General features: G+C 40.2%; 2 protein-coding genes across 12 annotated transcripts in view; both read right to left on the bottom strand.

The window, feature by feature from the left end:
- Positions 1–20,258, bottom strand: part of RAMP1 (receptor activity modifying protein 1) — a 547,734-nt gene that overhangs the window by 208,472 nt on the left and 319,004 nt on the right. The gene's annotated exons all lie outside the window — the stretch shown is intronic.
- The window catches only part of LRRFIP1 (LRR binding FLII interacting protein 1), a 124,157-nt gene that overhangs the window by 100,567 nt on the left and 3,332 nt on the right, over positions 1–20,258 (bottom strand). The window contains exon 1 of one of the 11 annotated variants that reach the window (XM_063116017.1): positions 14,127–14,192. The exons of the other annotated variants lie outside the window; for them this stretch is intronic. Coding sequence (XP_062972087.1) covers positions 14,127–14,183 — 57 coding nt within the window. The 5' untranslated portion in view covers positions 14,184–14,192. Of the gene's footprint in view, positions 1–14,126; positions 14,193–20,258 lie in introns of those variants that run through there. 11 annotated transcript variants of the gene reach the window in all.

Here is a 20,258-nt window from a genome sequence, read left to right on the forward strand (position 1 = left end):
GGTAATGTTCCTTCTTTTCTGTCCAAGAAATTCACCCTGAATTACTGGATTTGTTGAGATTATATGTTTGCACTTAGTTGTAGAAAGTATGTGATGAGAAAGTACTTATATCTTAAAATGTATGTAAATCCTACCTAAGTTTTTCAAATAGATTATGAAACTTTCTTCCAATTGTGTCCTCATTCTCTAATATGAGAAATGTAGCAATTTAGTGCATAGGCAGCAATATAAATAAAACTGCACGCAGCTACAGCTCCAACTAGGATTTTTTTTTTCTTTACAAAGCAACTGTACAAGGGTTGTGACCACAAGTGCCCTTCTGTTAGCAGAATGAACACTGCTGGAGGATTGAATTCCAATCCCCACTGTAGCCCCCTCCCACATTCCCTTGATGCTCCAGAACAGGTTTGGGGTGTAGACCAGGGGCTGCTGGAGGGAGGGAGAAGGTATAGTCCTGTCCATTCATGTACAATATGGCTAGGCAATACAGACTGATAGCTGGAACAGGTTCGAGCATGTAACACCGATTCTGGCCCGCTTGCATTGGCTGCCTATACGTTTCCGAGCCCAATTCAAGGTGCTGGTTTTAACCTATAAAGCCCTACATGGCTTGGGACTGCAATACCTGATGGAATGCCTCTCCCGACATGAACCTACCCGTACACTGCACTCAACATCTAAGGTCCTCCTCCGAGTGCCTACTCCAAGGGAATCTCAGAGGATGGCAAAAAGGGAGAGGGCCTTCTCAGTGGTGGCCCCCCGACTGTGGAATGATCTCCCCGATGAGGCTTGCCTGGCGCCAACATTGTTATCTTTTCGGTGCCAGGTCAAGACTTTTCTCTCCTCCCAGGCATTTTAACAGCATTTTAACAGCATTTTAACAACGTTAAGTTTGTTTTTAATGGACCCCAGAATTGTTGTTTTTTAAATGGATACTGTTGTTTTTATACTGTTTTTATGTTTCTGATGGTTTTTTAAATCTTGTATACTTTTTAAAGTTTACTATTTTTAACTGTTCTAAACCACCCAGAGAGCTTCGGCTGTGGGGCGGTATATAAATGTAATAAATAAATAAAATAAATATAAATAAATAACGTTGGAAGAGATTTCCAAAACCAATCAAAATAAAGAAATCAAATAGGTCAGTGAAGCAAATAAACGTTTAAGGGTCACAGCTTTCTGTACAAGGTGGTGCTTGGCATATTTGCCATCAAATCCAATATCAGTGAATACATACAAAAGACACAAACAGATGTGTATTTGGAGTGCCCACTTTATAATCCCTACAAATCTAAGGATTAAGTTATGACTGAAAACAATACATTCCATAATTTCTGCGAGTACTTAATGCAGACTGCAAAACTGTCAACAAATTTACATTTATTTTCCCTCAATTTCTTGAAGAAACATAAGGTTTAAAAAAATCATTTTCTGTATAGCACGTTCTATATTACTTGCAAACTAAAAGCATAAACATTAACATCTCAGATTAATTAAAGCCATCAAAGAAAGCAAAAGCTATTATTGAAAATGCACATATTCCATTCATAGCCCTACATTTTGTTTTTGTTTTTAACTAGAAGTGTTCCACTTCTGAACTATACATGTAGAGTGTCTGCAGTCTAGAAGTATAGGTTTACACTGCTTGCAGACTGCCATCATTACTGAAGGGGCAACGGAATTCAACTGTTTATAAAGGAACAGTGTGAAATTGGACAACCAGTGCCAAAAGCTCTCCTTATCACTATGCAGATACCAAGGAATGATCATATTATACCCACCTCACCCCCTTTGGCCTGAACTAGACCTTCTGGGCAGCTACAGAAAGAAAGCACCACACAACTAAAAGTACTAAAACCATGGATCCCATGTGTCTGTGCTGGCACAGCAATGCCTAGTGTGATGTGCTAAACAGGACTCTTTCCTGGCTACCATAGAAATCATATATAATTTCAACTCAGTCCATCCAATTCACACCATCCTCCATAGACTTAAAGAGGTTTTCAAAAGTTTAGATGGATTTATATACCAACAGATTCCTGTACCCCACCAGGTATCTAGGGGAACCCATAGTGCCATGGCATTTTCTACAGGGAGTGAAGTCAGCTCTCTGGCTCCTTTTCAGATCCAATACAGACTGACTTCCTGCTACATACATACACGTGCACGCACACCTCATTCATCCCCTTCCATTGTCTACTGGGGAGAGAGGGGAGAAAGATTACTAATCTCTGCCCATTACTTATGCCTTCTTGGACATCTTACTTCCCATAAAGCACATCGTCAGAATGTAACCTCATATCAACTGTCATTTGCCTGGTCTTAGGAAATATGGATTGAAGGCACTGACATTTATAGCTCTACTTACAGAAATCTTAAGAGTCAAGGTTTACATAGTTGAGAGGGATTCTGAATCTTTGTAGTGAGAGGCATTGGGATGAAAAGATCTATTCAGACCAAGCCCAAATTCAAAACAATATATAGGCCCGTCATTCCAAATACTTAAGTTTAAACATTGTTCAACACTATATATTAACTAGATTATCCACTAAAAATAGCATGACTTGGTGTATATTTTCCTTTGCCTATATATCTTATATATTGCAGCTATAAAAACAAACTCAATAGGACAGCTCTTGCTTGATGCCTGGCCTGTACAACCAAATCAGCTATTTATTCATAGGTAAGAGCCTACCTGTTTAAGACCAGACCATCACCAAAGATTGGCAACAGTCCGCAACCCACTCTTAATGCCTCTGGCATTTTATTTAAACGAAGTCTTCATTTATTCTGTTATGCAGCAGCAAGTCACATGAAAAGAAAACTCTCGTGTCACTGGGCAGCCAAAATCAAGGCCTTGCGACTGCCCCACTAGCCATGTCGAGTGACGCAGCCATCAGATTGCCAAAGCCAAGAAACAGAAAAGACCGGACAGCTTGTGTGTGTGGGATGGGATTACCACATCCAAACTGGGCATGAGCTTCAATGGATTAACAAATGTAACTTCTTCTTTTTAAGAGTTTATGCTCTTTTAACTCTGGAAGTTAAAGGCCCATTAAAAGTTGGCTCCAGATCCTATGAAAAATGTTATGAATTTCATTTTCTTCTGCACTGTGAAGGAGAGAATTATATCTTTGCACATTCATAAAGCCTTGAAGGCTACAGCAAAATCCTGATTCGTTTTTACTTTCGATGGCAGTTCTCCTTTTCTTATTTGCCAATAGACTGTAAATCCCCCACGATCCCCCACCACACAAACGGGCTAAGAAGCTACTGTGAGTAGTGTATTAAGCTACTGTGTGTAATTTGACTCACCCCCTGTCCTGCTGTAGTCCTCCTGCCCAAGTAGTAAGAACTTAAAAACATTGGAAGAGCCCTGAGGCTGGATCAGACTGAGGCTCCATCTAGTCCAGCACTCTGTTCACACAGTGGCCAACCAGCTGTCAACCAGGGACCAACAAGAAGGACATGGTACAACAGCACCTCCCCACCCATGTTCCCCAGCAATTATGTAAACTGGAGGTAGAATATAGCCATCAGGATTAGTATCCTTCTCCAGTGGCACTGTTTCACATCTGAAGTGCTGAACATTTGCAGGATCTGGTCAAAACTTCATAGCCAGTATACCCAGGTCAGGAGGCACCCGATCCACCTTCAAACCTGTGCACGATAACTCACCAAGGAAGGAAAATCCCGAGTGCATCAGAAAGGGGGAAGTGGCTAGAATACTATGGGAGTTTGCAGGATCAGAACCAAATGCCACACAGCCTCGCCTAGTTGGGAGGCACCCAATCCATCATCAAACCCCTGCATATTTACTCCAGAGGAAGAAAAATCCCACATGCACCAAAAAGGGGCACATGGCTAGAAAACCTTGGGGGTTTGCAGGATCAGGACCAAACCTCATACCCTGCCTCTTTTACACTGTTGAGCTGGTTGCTTAACATGATCCTAAGTAGTAAGCCAGCAAAAAGCAGAGCCACAATGTTTTGAGTGTTCTTGCCATACAGCTCTGTAGCCAGCCAAAATAACCCATGGTGACCGCCACTTAACACGATAACCTGTGATGGGTTAAATAACCCATTCTGCAGACCATGGGTTATCAGGGTGGTTTTTTTTTTGCCAAATAAGCCACTGTAGATTAGAAAGAGATACAATAATCCATGATGGGTAAATTAGCCATTATGGCATCATTAATCCATCATGGGTTATTGTGCTGTTTGAACCTATCAGGCAATATCTAAACTGCGCAAAATAAAAAGGGATGCAAGGTTTTGATGGTGTATCTGGTTCTTCCTGACTAGAGGAGGCTGCCTATGAATATTTGTCCCAATCCTGCAAACTTCCAAGGATTTATTTGTGCCCCCTTAAGAACAGAAGAAGAGCCATGCTGGATCAGACCAAGGGTCCATCATACACATCCTCCTCTACTCAGGAGGCTCTCCACGCATCATCAAAACCCTGCACCCTGACACTGACAGCCGGCAAGGAGCAGAGGTTCCCCTCCTGGCCTGTAAGCTTTTTTTCTGATCAGAGATAAAAGGGTATTTAAAGGCTATTAACCTTTAAATACCCTGCAAAGAATCAAGCTGTTGCAAAGTCTTTGAGGTGTGCATTTTGCAGGCATGATACCAGCTTACTTGTAAGCAGACATACAAAGGATTGTTGAAAGTGCTGCTGAGTGATTCTTTGTAGCCATATTTGTAGACATATCCTTCTTTGTGGACATATAGAAGCCTTGACCTGCTTACTTTGTCTTTAAAGAGTAATACTCATATTTGGCCCTGCCCACTCTGCTTTGGATTGTGGCCTTCAGGCTGAAAAAAAGTTCGCCACACTGCTCTGGGTGAACAATTATACTGGTGCTGTTTCTTAACTCCTCATGCAACTATTAATGTATGCCCGTTTGGGACTCAGCCTACTGACTGATTTCTCCTACCTTTGCTAATATCTCAAATGACAACAACCAAAGAGGAAGCAGTGTTAGCCTGCTGCAACAATGACTTGGAAGAAGCTATCATGAGCCAGAAGCCACATGGCATAATTCATACATTTGACAAAGTGGTTGCTGGACCAATAAAGCTTACGCCAAATATGTTGGTCTTAAGGAGCCATAAGAACCTTCTTTCTTGCTTTTGTAGCAAGCCACCAACACAGCTGTCCCTTTGGAATTTGCTATTTGAGCTATTAACAACTGAAGATTCTAGACTTGCATTGTCAGCAAGGAAAGGATAACAAAAGAAGTCATATTCTGCAGGCTGGATTCTATGGTTTGCATGTCTCCAGGTCTGGGAGGAACTTCCCAATTCTGTGGACTGGGGGAAGACATTTTTACTTCCAGTTCTAATGCATTCGTAATTCTAGATAATTATATATAGAAATACAGTTTTAAGATGATCCAGCTTCAGAAGTTTTCCTACACCCTATCCTTGATCAGCACTTGGCAGCTAAAAGTCCTCTCGAGTTTGCCTCCTGAGAGCAGTGGCACGCAAGCTCAAGCAGGCATGGAAGAATGTCCGTATCAAGCAGCTTCCTTCCAAGTGCTGAATGTGCACACACTCATGCATCCATCTCAGGCAATCTTTCAGCAAAGCCAAAAATCTACTTCCAGCGATACAGCTGCAAGGGGAGGTGTTTTTTAAAGTGACATTCCCACTATTGCTGGGAATAGGGTCCTCTTCTGTTCATAAATTCTGCAGCAACAACTATGCAGTGAATGTCAGCCCCACCATGGCCTTCATGTAATGGAACAAGAGTAAAAGGGGAAAGGGTGAAGTTCCCTACAAACCCCTTCATTCTTTTTAACAAGTCCTGCAGCATCAGAATATTTTGGAGCATCTTTCTGCCTTTCCTCTTCTTGTTCCAGACAGTAAATCAGATCACTATGAGATCAGACAAACAGCGAGATGACAGTTATAACATTGTTTCTTAATTACAACTAGTTACAGAGGTCCCCTGCAGAGAGGAACAGACTTATTAGAATGATCCATCTTTCCTGAGAGCCTTTGGGGAGTTTCCAGTTGACAGAGCTAGGACTGCTGGCAAGATATAGACCATGGACAAGATCCTTGGAGGAGTGTGGCCACCTGCTTACTCAACACTAGCCTCTCCTGGATCACCTAACAAGGGAGGAATGACCAGCTGGGTCCAGAAGTGCTTGATGTCTCTTTGTGAGAAAGGAAGATCCTAACTCCCCCAAAGGAGACAATGGCAGACCACTCCTAAAGAAGCTTAACCTGGACACAGGAGACTGCTTTAACTACTGCCCAATTGCAAATATTCACTTCAGGAACAAGTGGCTTAAGCAGGTAGCCACCACGCAACGCCCAGGATTCTTCGATGATACTGACATTTCACTATGCCTACATTTGGCACCAAAACAGCTTTGGTCGCCTTGTATGACCTATCTTGGCAGAAAGTCAGGGGTAGTGCAACTGTGCTCATTCTACTACACCTCTTAGTGGCTTTCCCTTTGGGACGGATTGCCTAGGATGGGAATAAGGGGGCATGGCCTACCTTGAGGGTCATTTCCAAGGTGGTGCTTGAAGACTACTGCTCTGCTCCAAGGCATGAAAGTGCTGGGTGAGGTTGCACTGCCCAATTGGGCCCTGTGTTATTTGTTACATTGTCCCCTAGTCTCTGCATTTAGAACAGCTTTAATTTTGTGTAGTCTTTATGTTTCTAGGTGATTTAGAATACATTAGATTTTGCTATTTTTGCTTTTTAAGAAAACAGTTGTTTGTAAACCATTTCCAAACAGTGAGTGATGCAGTGTGTTTTAATTTTTTAAAAAAGCTTAAAAAAAATTCCTGAGCAAGAAAAAATTCTATGCACCATTTTCTGGTTCACATTCTAACAGCTGTATTTACCAATTCCTTTATTGAAGTCAATGCTGGTATTTTAGCAAGACTGAGAGCCAGCCTGCAAAAACAGCATAATTTGTACTGCAACTTTAATAAGTGAGAGAAATGTTACCAGGCAATATTTCTGCAACAGGATAATATTTTATCCTCCCCCAATATAGTCTATGCATAAAACAAGTATAATAATCAAATGAACCCAAATTAAACTTGAATATAGTTCTCTGTATCTGTCTGTGTCATGTCCATGCCGTTCATACTCAGGGACGTCAGATTTCACATGAAGTCACAAGTATGAACATCCCAAGTCAGAATACCAATTCTAAAAATTATTTTTCTCCTGTGATTCAAGTTTCAGTATTTGTGATAAAAAGCACCAAAGACTTCAAGATGGTTTTCAAGGTAAGTTCTATTTAATGTCCTGCTACAACTAACCACCATTCTCTCAGTAGTTTAAGAGAAAATAGATAGCAGCTGCTATTTCAGAGAAGCTATTTTAAGGTTCTGTTACTATGTCCAACTAGCACAGAATATAGATTGTGCCTAGTAGCCTGCTGCTCTACCTTTTTGGGGGGAGGGAGGGGGTAGTCTGGTGAAATTTCTGCATTGGTATTTTTTATTTCATTTTTAGGTCCATGAACAAGTAACAAAATGCATTTAAAGGACTTCATAAAGCACAGAACTATCTATATTGTGTAAACAATTTCTCATGAGGTTGTGAAGGACAAAAGAACAAACCACACAACCTCTGTTAGCTTGGGAGTTTTAAAAAAATTTCATTTGCCAGATATATGCCTTGGAAACCTCCTCACACTGAAGTGTTTGATTTCATTATTTAAGGTATTTCTAGCAACTTTACAGAGCCATAACCTCACAATGCAGTATACAGTAAAGGATAACACAGAAACATTTGCAAATTTAAGTCATCACAAATATTTGAAACTGAGTCAATACTGCCACCTCACAGCCACAAGATCTGGTCTAATTTTTGAACATTTCTGTTTCTTCCCCCATCCCCAGCCTCTTATATCACCAAGCCTGATAAAAAGTTCTGTCATACTCAAAAGATTACACAATCTTTTGTGGCATTTTGTTTTGTCCTAATAAAGGTATTGCCTATCTGTGGATTTTGGATTACATACAGACACGGATTTTCATAGTATCTGAAAGCTGTTCTAAATCATAAAAGCTACTAACACTCTTAGGAGAAGGCAGCATTAAAGAAATATTAATCTATCAGACAAGCTACTCAAACAACTTCAAAACTCACGCACAAACTAAAGCCTTGAAAGTTAAAAAGTCATTTTCACTATCAGGTTTGGCCTTGTTCCTCATTTTGTGAATGAGGCTTCACTCTCTCCAACTCCCTGATTCTATCACAGATGAGGGACTTTCCTCTCAGTTTTTCAGCTAATATCCCCACTTTTGAGTCCTACGCATGGATTTCTAGAGTGTTCATTTGTGTACAAAATTATGCATGTTATGGAGAATATGGATAGGGAGACATTTTTCTCCCTCCCTCAAAATACTAGAACCCGGGGTCATCCCATGAAACTGATTGGTGGGAGATTCAGGACAAATAAAAGGAAGCACATAGCACACAGCACATAGTTAATGTATGGAACTTACTACCACAAGATGTAGTGATGGCCACCAATCTGAATGGCTTTAAAAGGGGTTGGATACATTCCTGTAGACTAAGGCTATCCATGGCTACTACCTCTGATGGTTGTGTGCTATCTCCTGTATTCGAGGCAATAAGCCTGTGTGGACCCTAAATGGACCCTTGGTTTGATCCAGTATGGCACTTATGTTCTTCTGCCTCATATGCCTAGTATCCCTTTGGACTGGTATGAATCCATATTGGAATTCATATAATGCCTTACTAATACAACAAGCAATTATCACAATACCCCACGATTGATCACTGTATACAATTTCATATTTTTTTTTTTGCAACAATTAAACTAATCTACCCCTCTAGAAGTATAGATATGATATTGATGATGATGATGGTAATAATAATGATGACGATTTATTATTTATTTATTATTTAAAACATATATCCCGCTGCCACGACACAGGCTCTGAACACCAGACTTCACTGCTGCCACCACTTCTTATGGGGTGACACAGGCTCTGAACACCAGACCCGGCCGAGGCTACTCCCTGCTCAAGCCAAGCACCACCGCTTGATATGCCTGAGGCAAGGGATAAAAACCACCTTCTTCCAAACTAGGGGTTTAAAATGGAGAATGGATTTTTAATACATATAATAACGCGCTGTGATTTATATCTGCTTAGGTGAATGATTGTCAGAGTGGGTGTTATATGTGTAAACTTAAGATGATAAATGCCAAACAGACACGTGGGCTTTTTATGGTAGTTTAAAAACAAAACAATCAAAAATTATTTTTAAAAGTTCACAAGCTTTGTTTCAAATAAAACAATTAAAACCCTTTTTGAAATCTTTCATACAATCCTGTCACTCATTCACATACGCACTTTCTTTTTTCTCACACAATCACTCTTGAACTTTCTTTATTATCAGTATTGATTGATATACCTCAACTACGTGCACACTATACCCTAAAGACACCACTCACTACACTGACCCTCAAATTTCCCAGAACTTAAGTACCATAAACACAGAGAGCACTACAGACTTTAAGAGTACTTAACAAGTCTTCCTGAAAAGTTTTTTTGAAAAGATCTCTCAATCCCCTCAGTCATTCCTTTATATATCACTTCTCCTCCCTCCCAAGACATTCTAAATCCACCCACTCAGGCCAACATTCTAAAAACCACAGACTTACAAACTGCAGACATACATTTGGAATTGACTTGTGGGGTGTAACACCACACCCGCCCTATATCTTTAAGATCTCAGAGCGGCATACAGATAAAAGCATACAGTATAAAACAATAAATATGCTCAGTTAAAAACAAATTAAACCATAAACTAAGTTTAAACAATATATAATTTAAAAGCAGTAAAAGCAGTTAAAACAGTTAAAACAACGGGCCAGTGAGTTTAACCATCAAAGGCTTTGTTAAAAAGCCATGTTTTTACTTGGCGTTGAAATGCAATCAATGTTGGCACCAATCGGGCCTCCAAGGGGAGGGCATTCCACAGTCAGGGTGCCACAACAGAGAAATCCCTCTTTTTTGTACCATCATAGTGTATATGTTGCATTGGTGGGATGCGGAGAAGGGCTCCTCCAACAGATCTGAGGTCTCAGGCAGGTATAAATAAGGATGATAATGATGGTGCCTCAACTGATGAAGTTCGAAGACCATAAAGGTTACTGAGGTATGAAAGGATGTAGGGAGGTTGTGCCACAGAGATGTAGGATACATGGAGAAGTGAGAATGGAACTGGTAGGTAGACTATTACACCCCACAGAGTTGTCCTAAATATCAAGTTTGCTTGTATTGCCCTATGGTTGAAAGTCACAAATTTCTCCATAAAGGTGATACTGCTTCAAATTTAAAATTGAAATGCTAAATATGCGGGGGGAGGGAGAATGAATAAATTCCATGATTTTAGAATTCCAGTTACATTGTCTCTTTCTATAAATAAGCTTGTTTATGAAGAAATCGAAGTTGAATACAAATATGCTTATGACTGCACTTAACAGTCTTTTGAAACTTAATATATGGCCTGCTATTAAACATGTTGGGATTAAGAGCGTTTGCTATTAAAAAAATAATAATGGGGAAAATATCTGACTCTTGAGATTAAGTATTATAAATGTGACACAATAAGCCTTGTATTATTTATTAATGTGGGATTCCTATTGTACCCAGGTTTTAACAAACATCCTGAGTGCAAATCCTATATCTCATAAGAATCATTCACTGAACCTAAGCAGTTCTGGATTATGCTCCTATAGTTGCAATGAAATAGTATGCACATTTGGTCAGGATATAACAATTAATAAAATATGATATAAAATAAATCATTTAAGTTTAACGTTGCAAGAAAATAGTTAAAATTAAGTTAAAGAAGCACCAGTTGCTTGGGAACATGGGTGGGAGGGTGCTGTTGCACCATGTAATGAAGGAGCTAGCGGAAGAACTCTCAGAACCTTTGTCTATTATCTTTACAAAATCATGGAAGATGGGTGAGGTGCCAGACGACTGGAGGAGGGCTAACGTTGTCCCTATCTTCAAAAAGGGCAAAAAGGAAGAACCTGGGAACTACAGACCAGTCAGTCTGACATCCATCCCTGGGAAAATTCTGGAGCAGATTATAAAGAAGTTAATCTGAAGACACCTTGAAATTAATGCAGTGATTACTAGAAGCCAACATGGATTTGTCAGGAACAAATCCTGTCAGACTAATTTGATCTCATTTTTTGATCGGGTAACCTCCCTTGTGGACTGGGGGAATGCTCTAGACGTCATATATCTTGACTTCAGGAAAGCTTTTGACAAAGTGCCCCATGATATTTTGATTAACAAACTAACTAAAAGGGGGCTAGATGGAACAACTATTAGGTAGATTCACAGTTGGCTACAGAATCGGACTCAAAGAGTACTTATCAACAGAACCTTCTCAAACTGGAGAGAGGCAACGAGTGGGGTGCCGCAGGGCTCAGTCCTGGGCCCAGTGCTCTTCAACATTTTTATTGATGATTTGGACGAGGAGGTGCAGGGAACACTTATCAAATTTGCAGATGACACAAAATTGGGTGGGATAGCTAATACCCTGGAAGACAGAAACAAACTTCAAAGTGATCTTGATAGGCTGGAGTGCTGGGCTGAAAACAACAGAATGAAATTGAATAGGGATAAATGCCAACTTCTACATTTAAGAAATAGAAACCAAATGCACAGTTACAACAAGGGGGATACTTGGCTCAGCAATACTACAAATGAGAAGGATCTTGGAATTGTTGTAGATCACAAGCTCAATATGAGCCAACAGTGCGATATGGCTGCAAGAAAGGCAAATGCTATTTTGGGCTGCATTCATAGAAGTATAGCTTCCAAATCACGTGAGGTACTGGTTCCTCTCTATTTCGCCCTGGTCAGGCCTCATCTAGAGTATTGCGTCCAGTTCTGGGCTCCACAATTCAAGAAGGACGCAGACAAGCTGGAGCGTGTTCAGAGGAGGGCAACTGGGATGATCAGGGGTTTGGAAACAAAGCCCTATGAAGAGAGACTGAAAGAACTGGGCGTGTTTAGCTTGGAGAAGAGAAGATCGAGGGGAGACATGATAGCACTCTTCAAATACTTAAAAGGTTGTCACACAGAGGAGGGCCAGGATCTCTTCTCGATCCTCCCAGAGTGCAGGACACGGAATAACGGGCTCAAGTTAAAGGAAGCCAGATTCCGGCTGGACATCAGGAAAAACTTCCTGACTGTTAGAGCAGTACGACAATGGAATCAGTTACCTAGGGAGGTTGTGGGCTCTCCCACACTAGAGGCCTTCAAGAGGCAGCTGGACAACCATCTGTCAGGGATGCTTTAGGGTGGATTCCTGCATTGAGCAGGGGGTTGGACTCGATGGCCTTGTAAGCCCCTTCCAACTCTGCTATTCTATGATTCTATGTCCTGCTTGTTCATCCTTGGCCGATGGCTGGTTGGCCACTGTGTGAACAGAGTGCAGAACTAGATGGACTCTTGGTCTGATCCAGTCTCAGGGAAGTTCTTATGTTCTTAAGCAAAGGGGTTTCATCATCTAAAGAGTAAAAAATGAAGTCAATTCTAAATACAGTGGATTGCATCCAGACTTAAGCAGTAATCCTAAACCCCAGATCCACCATCTTGGGTGGGTTGGGATAAAATGGAGCCACTCTTCTGCTTGGGGAAAAGGGTTCTGTCTGCCCTCTGGAAAACTTCTCAGATGGAAAGCAATCAGCATTTCTGTTCCAAGCAGTATTAACAAGTATAAGGCCACGAAACACAATGCTCCAAGGTTGGGGCTTGTGAGAGCCAGCTTTGGTTCTGCTTGGTCCAAAGACACTCCATTCCTTCAGGACAGGCCCAGATCAGGCCCCTTAGCTCTGCCAATTCCATACTTCCAATGGAGGCAAAAATTAAAAATAGAATGATCCGTCAGCTGAAAAGTCTGGCAGAACTCCACCCCCACCCCTCTGCCCTCACCAGTGCACACCAGCAAGGCTTGGAGTCAGATGGTAGATCTGCCTCTTTGCTCCTCCTCAACCCTACAGAAGATTGCACTGTAAATTTGCTGCACTTAGGTCCAATTGAAATTAATTCGGTCAAATATACATGCCTACTCTGAAGTTTGTCACACCAGTTTCAAAGGAACAAATACCCAGGTAAATGCAGATAGAACTGCAGCCTTCATCACTTTTCACATTAATTTCAATGGAACACACGTACAACTAATGTAGCCTGGATCCAACCTATTATATTTTCAAATTTCTAAATCTTATATCATGACTGTAATCATTGGGATCTTATGATATTAGGCATATGCCACAGCCACTGACTGGCACACTCAGCTGGTGAAGAAAGTGGTTTGTTAAGAGTTCCCAACACCCTAGGAATTGTTTCATCGAAATGGAATGTCATTCAGGGCAAGGAGTTCAACATACACAAGTTATATGAAGTAGCATAAGATTTGTGAAGCAATAACAATTCCTGCTGAACCTGAACCTTTGGATAGGTTAGAATGCATAAACTGATGGCAACACTCCAAAATGTATCTAAACAGTACATTCAATTATCTTCCTTGTATGCTGATGGGTGTACACTGAGGTCTTAATTAGCCAAGTGTCATCCCAAGAGCTGCCACTTCAGCACTGCATAGGAGATTGTACAAATGGGATCAGAGAAGGGCTTGAGAATGCCCTCTAGACGTGGCCAGGTGTCTGCATAAGACATGCAGAACATGAAATACAAGGATAATTTTATATAAATAAAAACAGAGTCAAAGGACTGCAGCTGAGAAAGAATATATTTCCACAGAGGCACATTATGCTGAACAAGAGGCTTATAAGCCAATTGCAGAAAGCTGAAATATTAAGGTCTGTTCTACACTTACAATAGTCTGAACTGGTAGAATGGACCATACCTCTAGACAATGAATAAGATACCACTGTCAATGCTCTCCCAAGTAAAAAAACAAAAACGTCCCAGCAAAGCATGCCAGCCTTTACCTGCCATGCCAATTTTCTAGTTTCAGAGAATGTTTAACTTGGTGGAACATTCAAGAATGTGATCCATCATCTGCAGTTTCAAGCTATGCATTCCATTCTACTAATTCATGCATGGGTAGACCAGTCTTACCTCAGGGTTTTCGGATCTGGCCTCTGCCCAATCATCCAACTCTGTGAATCTTACCATGGAAGTAAAAAAGATATCAGATACTACATTTAAAGCCCTAAACGGTTTGGGGCCAGGTTATCTGAAGGAACGCCTCCTCCCATATGTACCTACCCGGACCTTAAGATCATCTACAGGGGGCCTTCTCCATGAGCCCCTGCCAAAGGAAGTGAGGCAGGTGGCTACTAGGAGGAGGGCTTTCTCCGCTGTGGCACCCCGGTTGTGGAACGAGCTCCCCAGAGAGGTCCGCTTGGCGCCTACACTGTACTGCTTTCGTCGCCAGCTGAAGACCTTTTTATTCACTCAGTATTTTAACACTTAATTTTAACTTAAATTTAAATTTTACTGTTTTAACTCTGTATTTTAATCCTATATCAACTTTGCTGTGTGGTTTTATCCTGGTTGCGCTTTTTATACTGTATTTCGTAATTGTGTTTTAAACTGTTGGGTGTTTTACTGTGGTTTTAATTTTTGTGAACCGCCCAGAGAGCTTCGGCTATTGGGCGGTATAGAAATGTAATAAATAAATAAAATAAATAAATACATCAGAGCTGGAACTAGCGTGTGTCACTTATGCCAGAGTACGGCCTTCAGTACCCTGTCTGAGCTGTACCTGAAATGAAGATGACTATTACTCCTCCAGGAACCATCATTTGGGCAGCTGATTCCCTTAGTGGAAATAATGGTGCCCTCAAGTAAGCAAAGAAGAGAATGTTGGGATACAACCACATTACTAAACTGCACCAAAAGTCCATGCAGAGCAAAATGTGTTTTGTACTACGATGCATGACCACATGAAGTGTTCTCAAGAAGTGTATTCTGTAGTGTGTGTGTGTGTGTGTGTGTGTGTGTGAGAGAGAGAGAGAGAGAGAGAGAGAGAGAGAGGAAGAGAGAGAGGAAGACATATACTGAAGTGAGGATGGGGATAGAGAGTGTGTGTAACAACATAAAATACATCACTGTACAAGATTTCTAATTTTAAAAGTCCGGGGGGATGAGATAGTATTTATTTATTTATTAAATTTATATACTGCCCCATTGCCGAAGCTCTCTGGGTGGTTTACAAAAGCTAAAAACAGTGGACATTAAAAAAAAGTATACAAAATTTAAAGCCATCAAAAATATATAAAAACAACAGTATAAAACAGTATCCATTTTAAACAACAACAATTCTGGGGTCCATAGTAACCCCACCGAACCTTTTTATTACTATTGTTTCAGTTCTACATGCCACGAAGTCATACTATGACTAGCTGTTATCACCCAGCAACCAGATGATCAAATTATTATTATTATTATTATTATTATTATTATTATTATTATTGTATTTTGTTTTAATGCACAACCCAGTTTTCTCAAACAATAATCATGACAGCAAACTGTTGGAAGTAGACAGAATGTACATGAAGAAAGGATTAACTAAACTGAGTTGCAGCCATTTGCAATCCCAGTACAAGAATTCTAGTGATCTAAACACAAGTAACTCTATGAACATATAAAAGTTCCTTATACTGCATTAGACCTGTAGTTCTTAGACTGGCAGTGGCTCTCAAGGGCTCACACTTCCCCAGCACTGCTATCTGAGATCCTTACAACTGGAGACATTGGAGACTAAACCTGAGACCTCGCATATGCAAATCATGTGCTCTATCAGAGCTTGAGTCCCTTCCCAATAATGAGCATCACTATCGGTTTGAGACAAAATATAAAAGCGGCTAAACCCAATAGTATTCCATTTCAACTATTTAACCCCAACAAATGGAAAGGCAAATGTTAAGGCTAAAACAATGCAATAATATAAACACAAAATAGTTAAGAAGAAATTACAATTTCATCTAAATTCTGTTTTCTTCTATTGTTCAGCCATGTGTCCATGCTTAAGAATATGGCCCTAAATTTCTTGGTATATCACACAGATACACCAAGAAATACTCTAAAAGCAAATATGCTAATGTTTTCTCATTTTACAGAGATTCTGAAACTAATTGCCTTCATTTATATCACAAAGAGGTCCTTCAATTGTGTTTGTCTTAATGTTTACACATTAATATCAGAATAAATTGAAAAGACAGAAATTCCCCATGTTAAGACAATTTCTGAATATTAAGTGTTGGAACTTGTTGCAGTAAGACTTTATGCAACATGAACAATGTGTACAGTTTCCTCTTATTTGTTCATAGTTATTTCCTTTTTTTAAACTGTTCTCACATCCTGTAGCTGAGAAACACATCAAAACCAGAAGCACATGAACTCTATCGTAATTTTTTTCGTACCAAAATTTATATTTATGTGCAATGTACACAAATAACAATGCATTATGAAAAGCCTAGAATTTAGCCAGTTTATTTATATGCATCATGCATTCAGAAGAAAACCCTATATGGAAGTTTCACAACTTCAGTGAAAAACTCTTTTTTTAATACAGGCTTGGATTAATACTAACATATCCTGTCAAAGCCACCAGCATTCTCTAAACATAGCAACTCTAATAGTTGTAAGCTTAAGCTTCTGAAGTTTCTGAGCAAGTTAGGATAAACAACTGGAAGAATGGAAATTGTTCACATAAACACTCCAGAAGTTACAAACCTTTCAGTTCTCTGTGATAAACCTAGCAAACACAGTTTGCAATGCTATGAGCTATGTACTACTGTTAGTGAAAATGGTCAGTTGGACATTTTGGAAGAAGGTAAAACATGTAGTATATATTTCACACAACAAAAAGAACTGAGCCCCAGCCTTTAAGAAACCTGAGAATGTGAACTGTTTGTGGAAATGGAGGCCCCGTTCAGGATAACAATCAGACAAACATAATGGTGAATAACTTCTCATTTATGGGCTGGGTCCAGATTCACTCCCCATGGCAGCCCCTCCAGCCCTGTAAGAATACTACACAGGAGGGTTGGAGTGAGCAGAAAGGAGTGAGCTGTAAGGTGGGGGAAGAGAAGATCCCCAAAATTGTGTAGAGGCAACTCTCCAAGGAAAGCAGAACCTGGATTCAACCCAAGTTCTTTAGTGTATGCAAGGCTATAAGTGTGACTGATGGAACATTTTGATCTATTTTTAAATCAACTGTATGAGAAAAGATTCTTTATAATCACATAAAACACTGGCTTCTTATGCTTCTACTCTTAACTTTAGGTATGAGAATTATGATATCAGGCCTTTCTACAGAGTGAAGAAAATATTTTTTCAGGAGGTTCAGTGAATGACTTTTGCTTTCACACTGGGAAGGTTAATTACCACCATATTAGCGCTGGGTACATTTCGGGTTCTTTGTCACAGGGTGTGCATGTACACTTGTGCATACCTCTATAGCACAATATAGCTTATTTTCATGAAACATCTGTATAGAGTTTACTAAATTTATTCTACATCTTACTAAAACATTACCACAGTAAATGTTCACACTTGTATAGGTCAGTTTATGCTCCATTTATTACATGAATATCTGGTCTTCTTTCAAAGAGCTCAAGAGAGGTACATGGAGATGGCAGCCGTGGGGCCTCCCAGATCAGACTATGTCCCACTTCCCAGACCCTCCCCAAACAGTTAAGGTTGAGAAAAGCCTTCCACTGGAACCAATGGGAGGTTTTTTAAGACAAATGGCAGCACCAAGAGGGAGCAATGGGGGGGGGGGGTTACAGTTGAGATTGTAACCCCCCCATTGTTCCCTCCCCTGCATGCTGCAACCTCTCTTCCCCTCCCACAAATTCACTCTTTCAATTTGGCTTGGGAGGTTTCTCTCAAGCCTAATTGCTGCACAGAAAGAGAAAATTAACAAGTTTCTGTGTGTGTGTGTGAATGGATTTGTATGTAGCTTTGACCCCATCCACTGCTAGCATGTGGCTCTCAGAAGGTTAGAATCATAAAATCATACAGTAGTAGAGTTGGAAGAGGCCTATAAGGCCATTGAGTCAAACCCCCTGCTCAATGCAGGAATCCACCACAAAGCATACCTGACAGATGGCTGTCCAGCTGCATCTTGAAGGCCTTCAAGGCCTCTAGGGGACTCAAAGACCCCCTAGGCCAGCGGTTCTCAACCTGTGGGTCGGTACCCCTTTGGGGGTCGAATGACCCTTTCACAGGGGTCGCCTAAGACCATCGGAAAACATGTATTTCCGATGGTCTTAGGAAACTGTATTGACTGAACTATGTCATGTATCATCTTTTGTATTATTAAAGCTATTGTTATGTATTATTTTCATTAGCAAACCATCCCATGACAATGGATCGTGTAGAGAAGAACGAAAATAATTTTATGGTTGGGGGTCACCACAACATGAGGAACTGTATTAAAGGGTCGCGGCATTAGGAAGGTTGAGAACCGCTGCCCTAGGCAATTGCTTCCATTGTCGCACTGCTCTAATAGTCAGGAAGTTTTTCGTGATGTCCAGCTGGAATTTGGCTTCCTGGAATCGGAAATATCTGCTTTCAACCAAGTACACTTAGGGTTTCATCTAAACTAGGACAAACTGCTTAGATTTAACCATCCTTCTGAATAGGCCCTCAAAAGTTACTGACCTGCTAAAAAGGTAGTAGCCCGAATTTCCATCCTGGCTGCAGAGGTATGCGTTTCCATGCTGTTTCCCATGCACCCCTTGCCCACAGCCCCTGCAGGCTTTGTCAATTGTGACGTTCCTTCAGAGTCTCCTCAATGTACCGTATCTTTTGCCCTTTTCTTCACACCTCATGACAATTGTTTGTCTGAACAAGCCAACTTCAAACCATGCTTTATGAATCTGGTTTGTTTAGAAAAATTACAGTTAAATCTTACTGCAGTACCCAGATGCGACAAAAAAGCAAACTGCAGTTGGTTGAAAACAGATGCTTCTGATCACTACTCCACAGCAGTACCAGAGAGGGAGAAGGAGCCTGAGGCTTATTCATGTAGCACTAAACTGTGGTTTAGTGTTACGCCCAAACAGCCAGAATGTTTTACAGCTGAATTTTGCAGTATAGTATTCACATAAAAGTTGTAATGGATATCTTAAAATAATTTCCACCTGCTTCTTCCAATATTCAGTTAAAGCAGTTATTTTGTTAGGGTACTACTTTGCTGCTGTTTTGTTTGATATTTTAGTAATTGTATGAATCTATTTTATTGCTTTAAGCTATTTTTGTTAGCTGCACTGGATACTATTTATAGAAAGGTGGCATATAAATATTTCAAATAATTAAGATGTACTTATATGTAAACTTGATTATTACAGTCTAAAGGACAATTCAGATACTTCTTTTTCATACTGATAGAAATGATGCCAGGATTAAATCTCAGCATTAATATGGGAATTTTGAATTATGGCAATTTTAATCATTTCTCAAAGACAAATATTGAGACAAATATCCACATGTACAGTACATTAGCATTACTTGACCTCTCACTAACCCATATAGAGCAGTTACATTTAGGAACAATGCATTCAGATCATCACTGCCTTGCCGCAGCGATTATTACACTTGATCAAAATAGCTGGAATTTGGAAAATTATACTCTCAAGGGAGAAACAGTTAGAGTGACTTCTGAGTAGCTGAAACTGATCAGTTATTACGTGACACGTCAAAATCAGAAAAACACAGGATTTCACCATGCTAGAGAACCTGCATACTGTTCAAAACTGTTCATGAAAACAACCCCACGCTGGCTGGATTCAGATATTAATACCAAACCATGGTTTGTTATTATGAGCAGAGATAGCCTCAAGCATATGTGCTCCTACTTTTTCTTCCTCCACGTGCACAGAGCTTCCATTAGTTTTTAAATTAATTAATATTTTAACTGACTTTTGTTTTTAATTTATATTAAACATAGCTATAACAAAAAAGCAAACTAAAAGAACAAAAGTACTGGTAAAAAGAGAAAGGCAAGCGCATCAAATAGGTCCCTTTTTAAGTGGTATAGTCAGGGCAATTGCCGTAGTCCTCACATATGGAGGGGGCCACATCAACACCGAAAATCAACAATGATTGACAACTGTTGCCACTTATCAGAACCCACTTGAGCTTCTTAAAAGTAACGGGGAAAATCACAAAACAAAGTCCACTACAGAATGCTAATGACTTTTGCCATGAACTGACTAAATTAGACACACCTTAAAA

This window comes from Elgaria multicarinata, chromosome 2, assembly GCF_023053635.1.
Source record: "Elgaria multicarinata webbii isolate HBS135686 ecotype San Diego chromosome 2, rElgMul1.1.pri, whole genome shotgun sequence".
Lineage (NCBI taxonomy): Eukaryota > Metazoa > Chordata > Lepidosauria > Squamata > Anguidae > Elgaria > Elgaria multicarinata.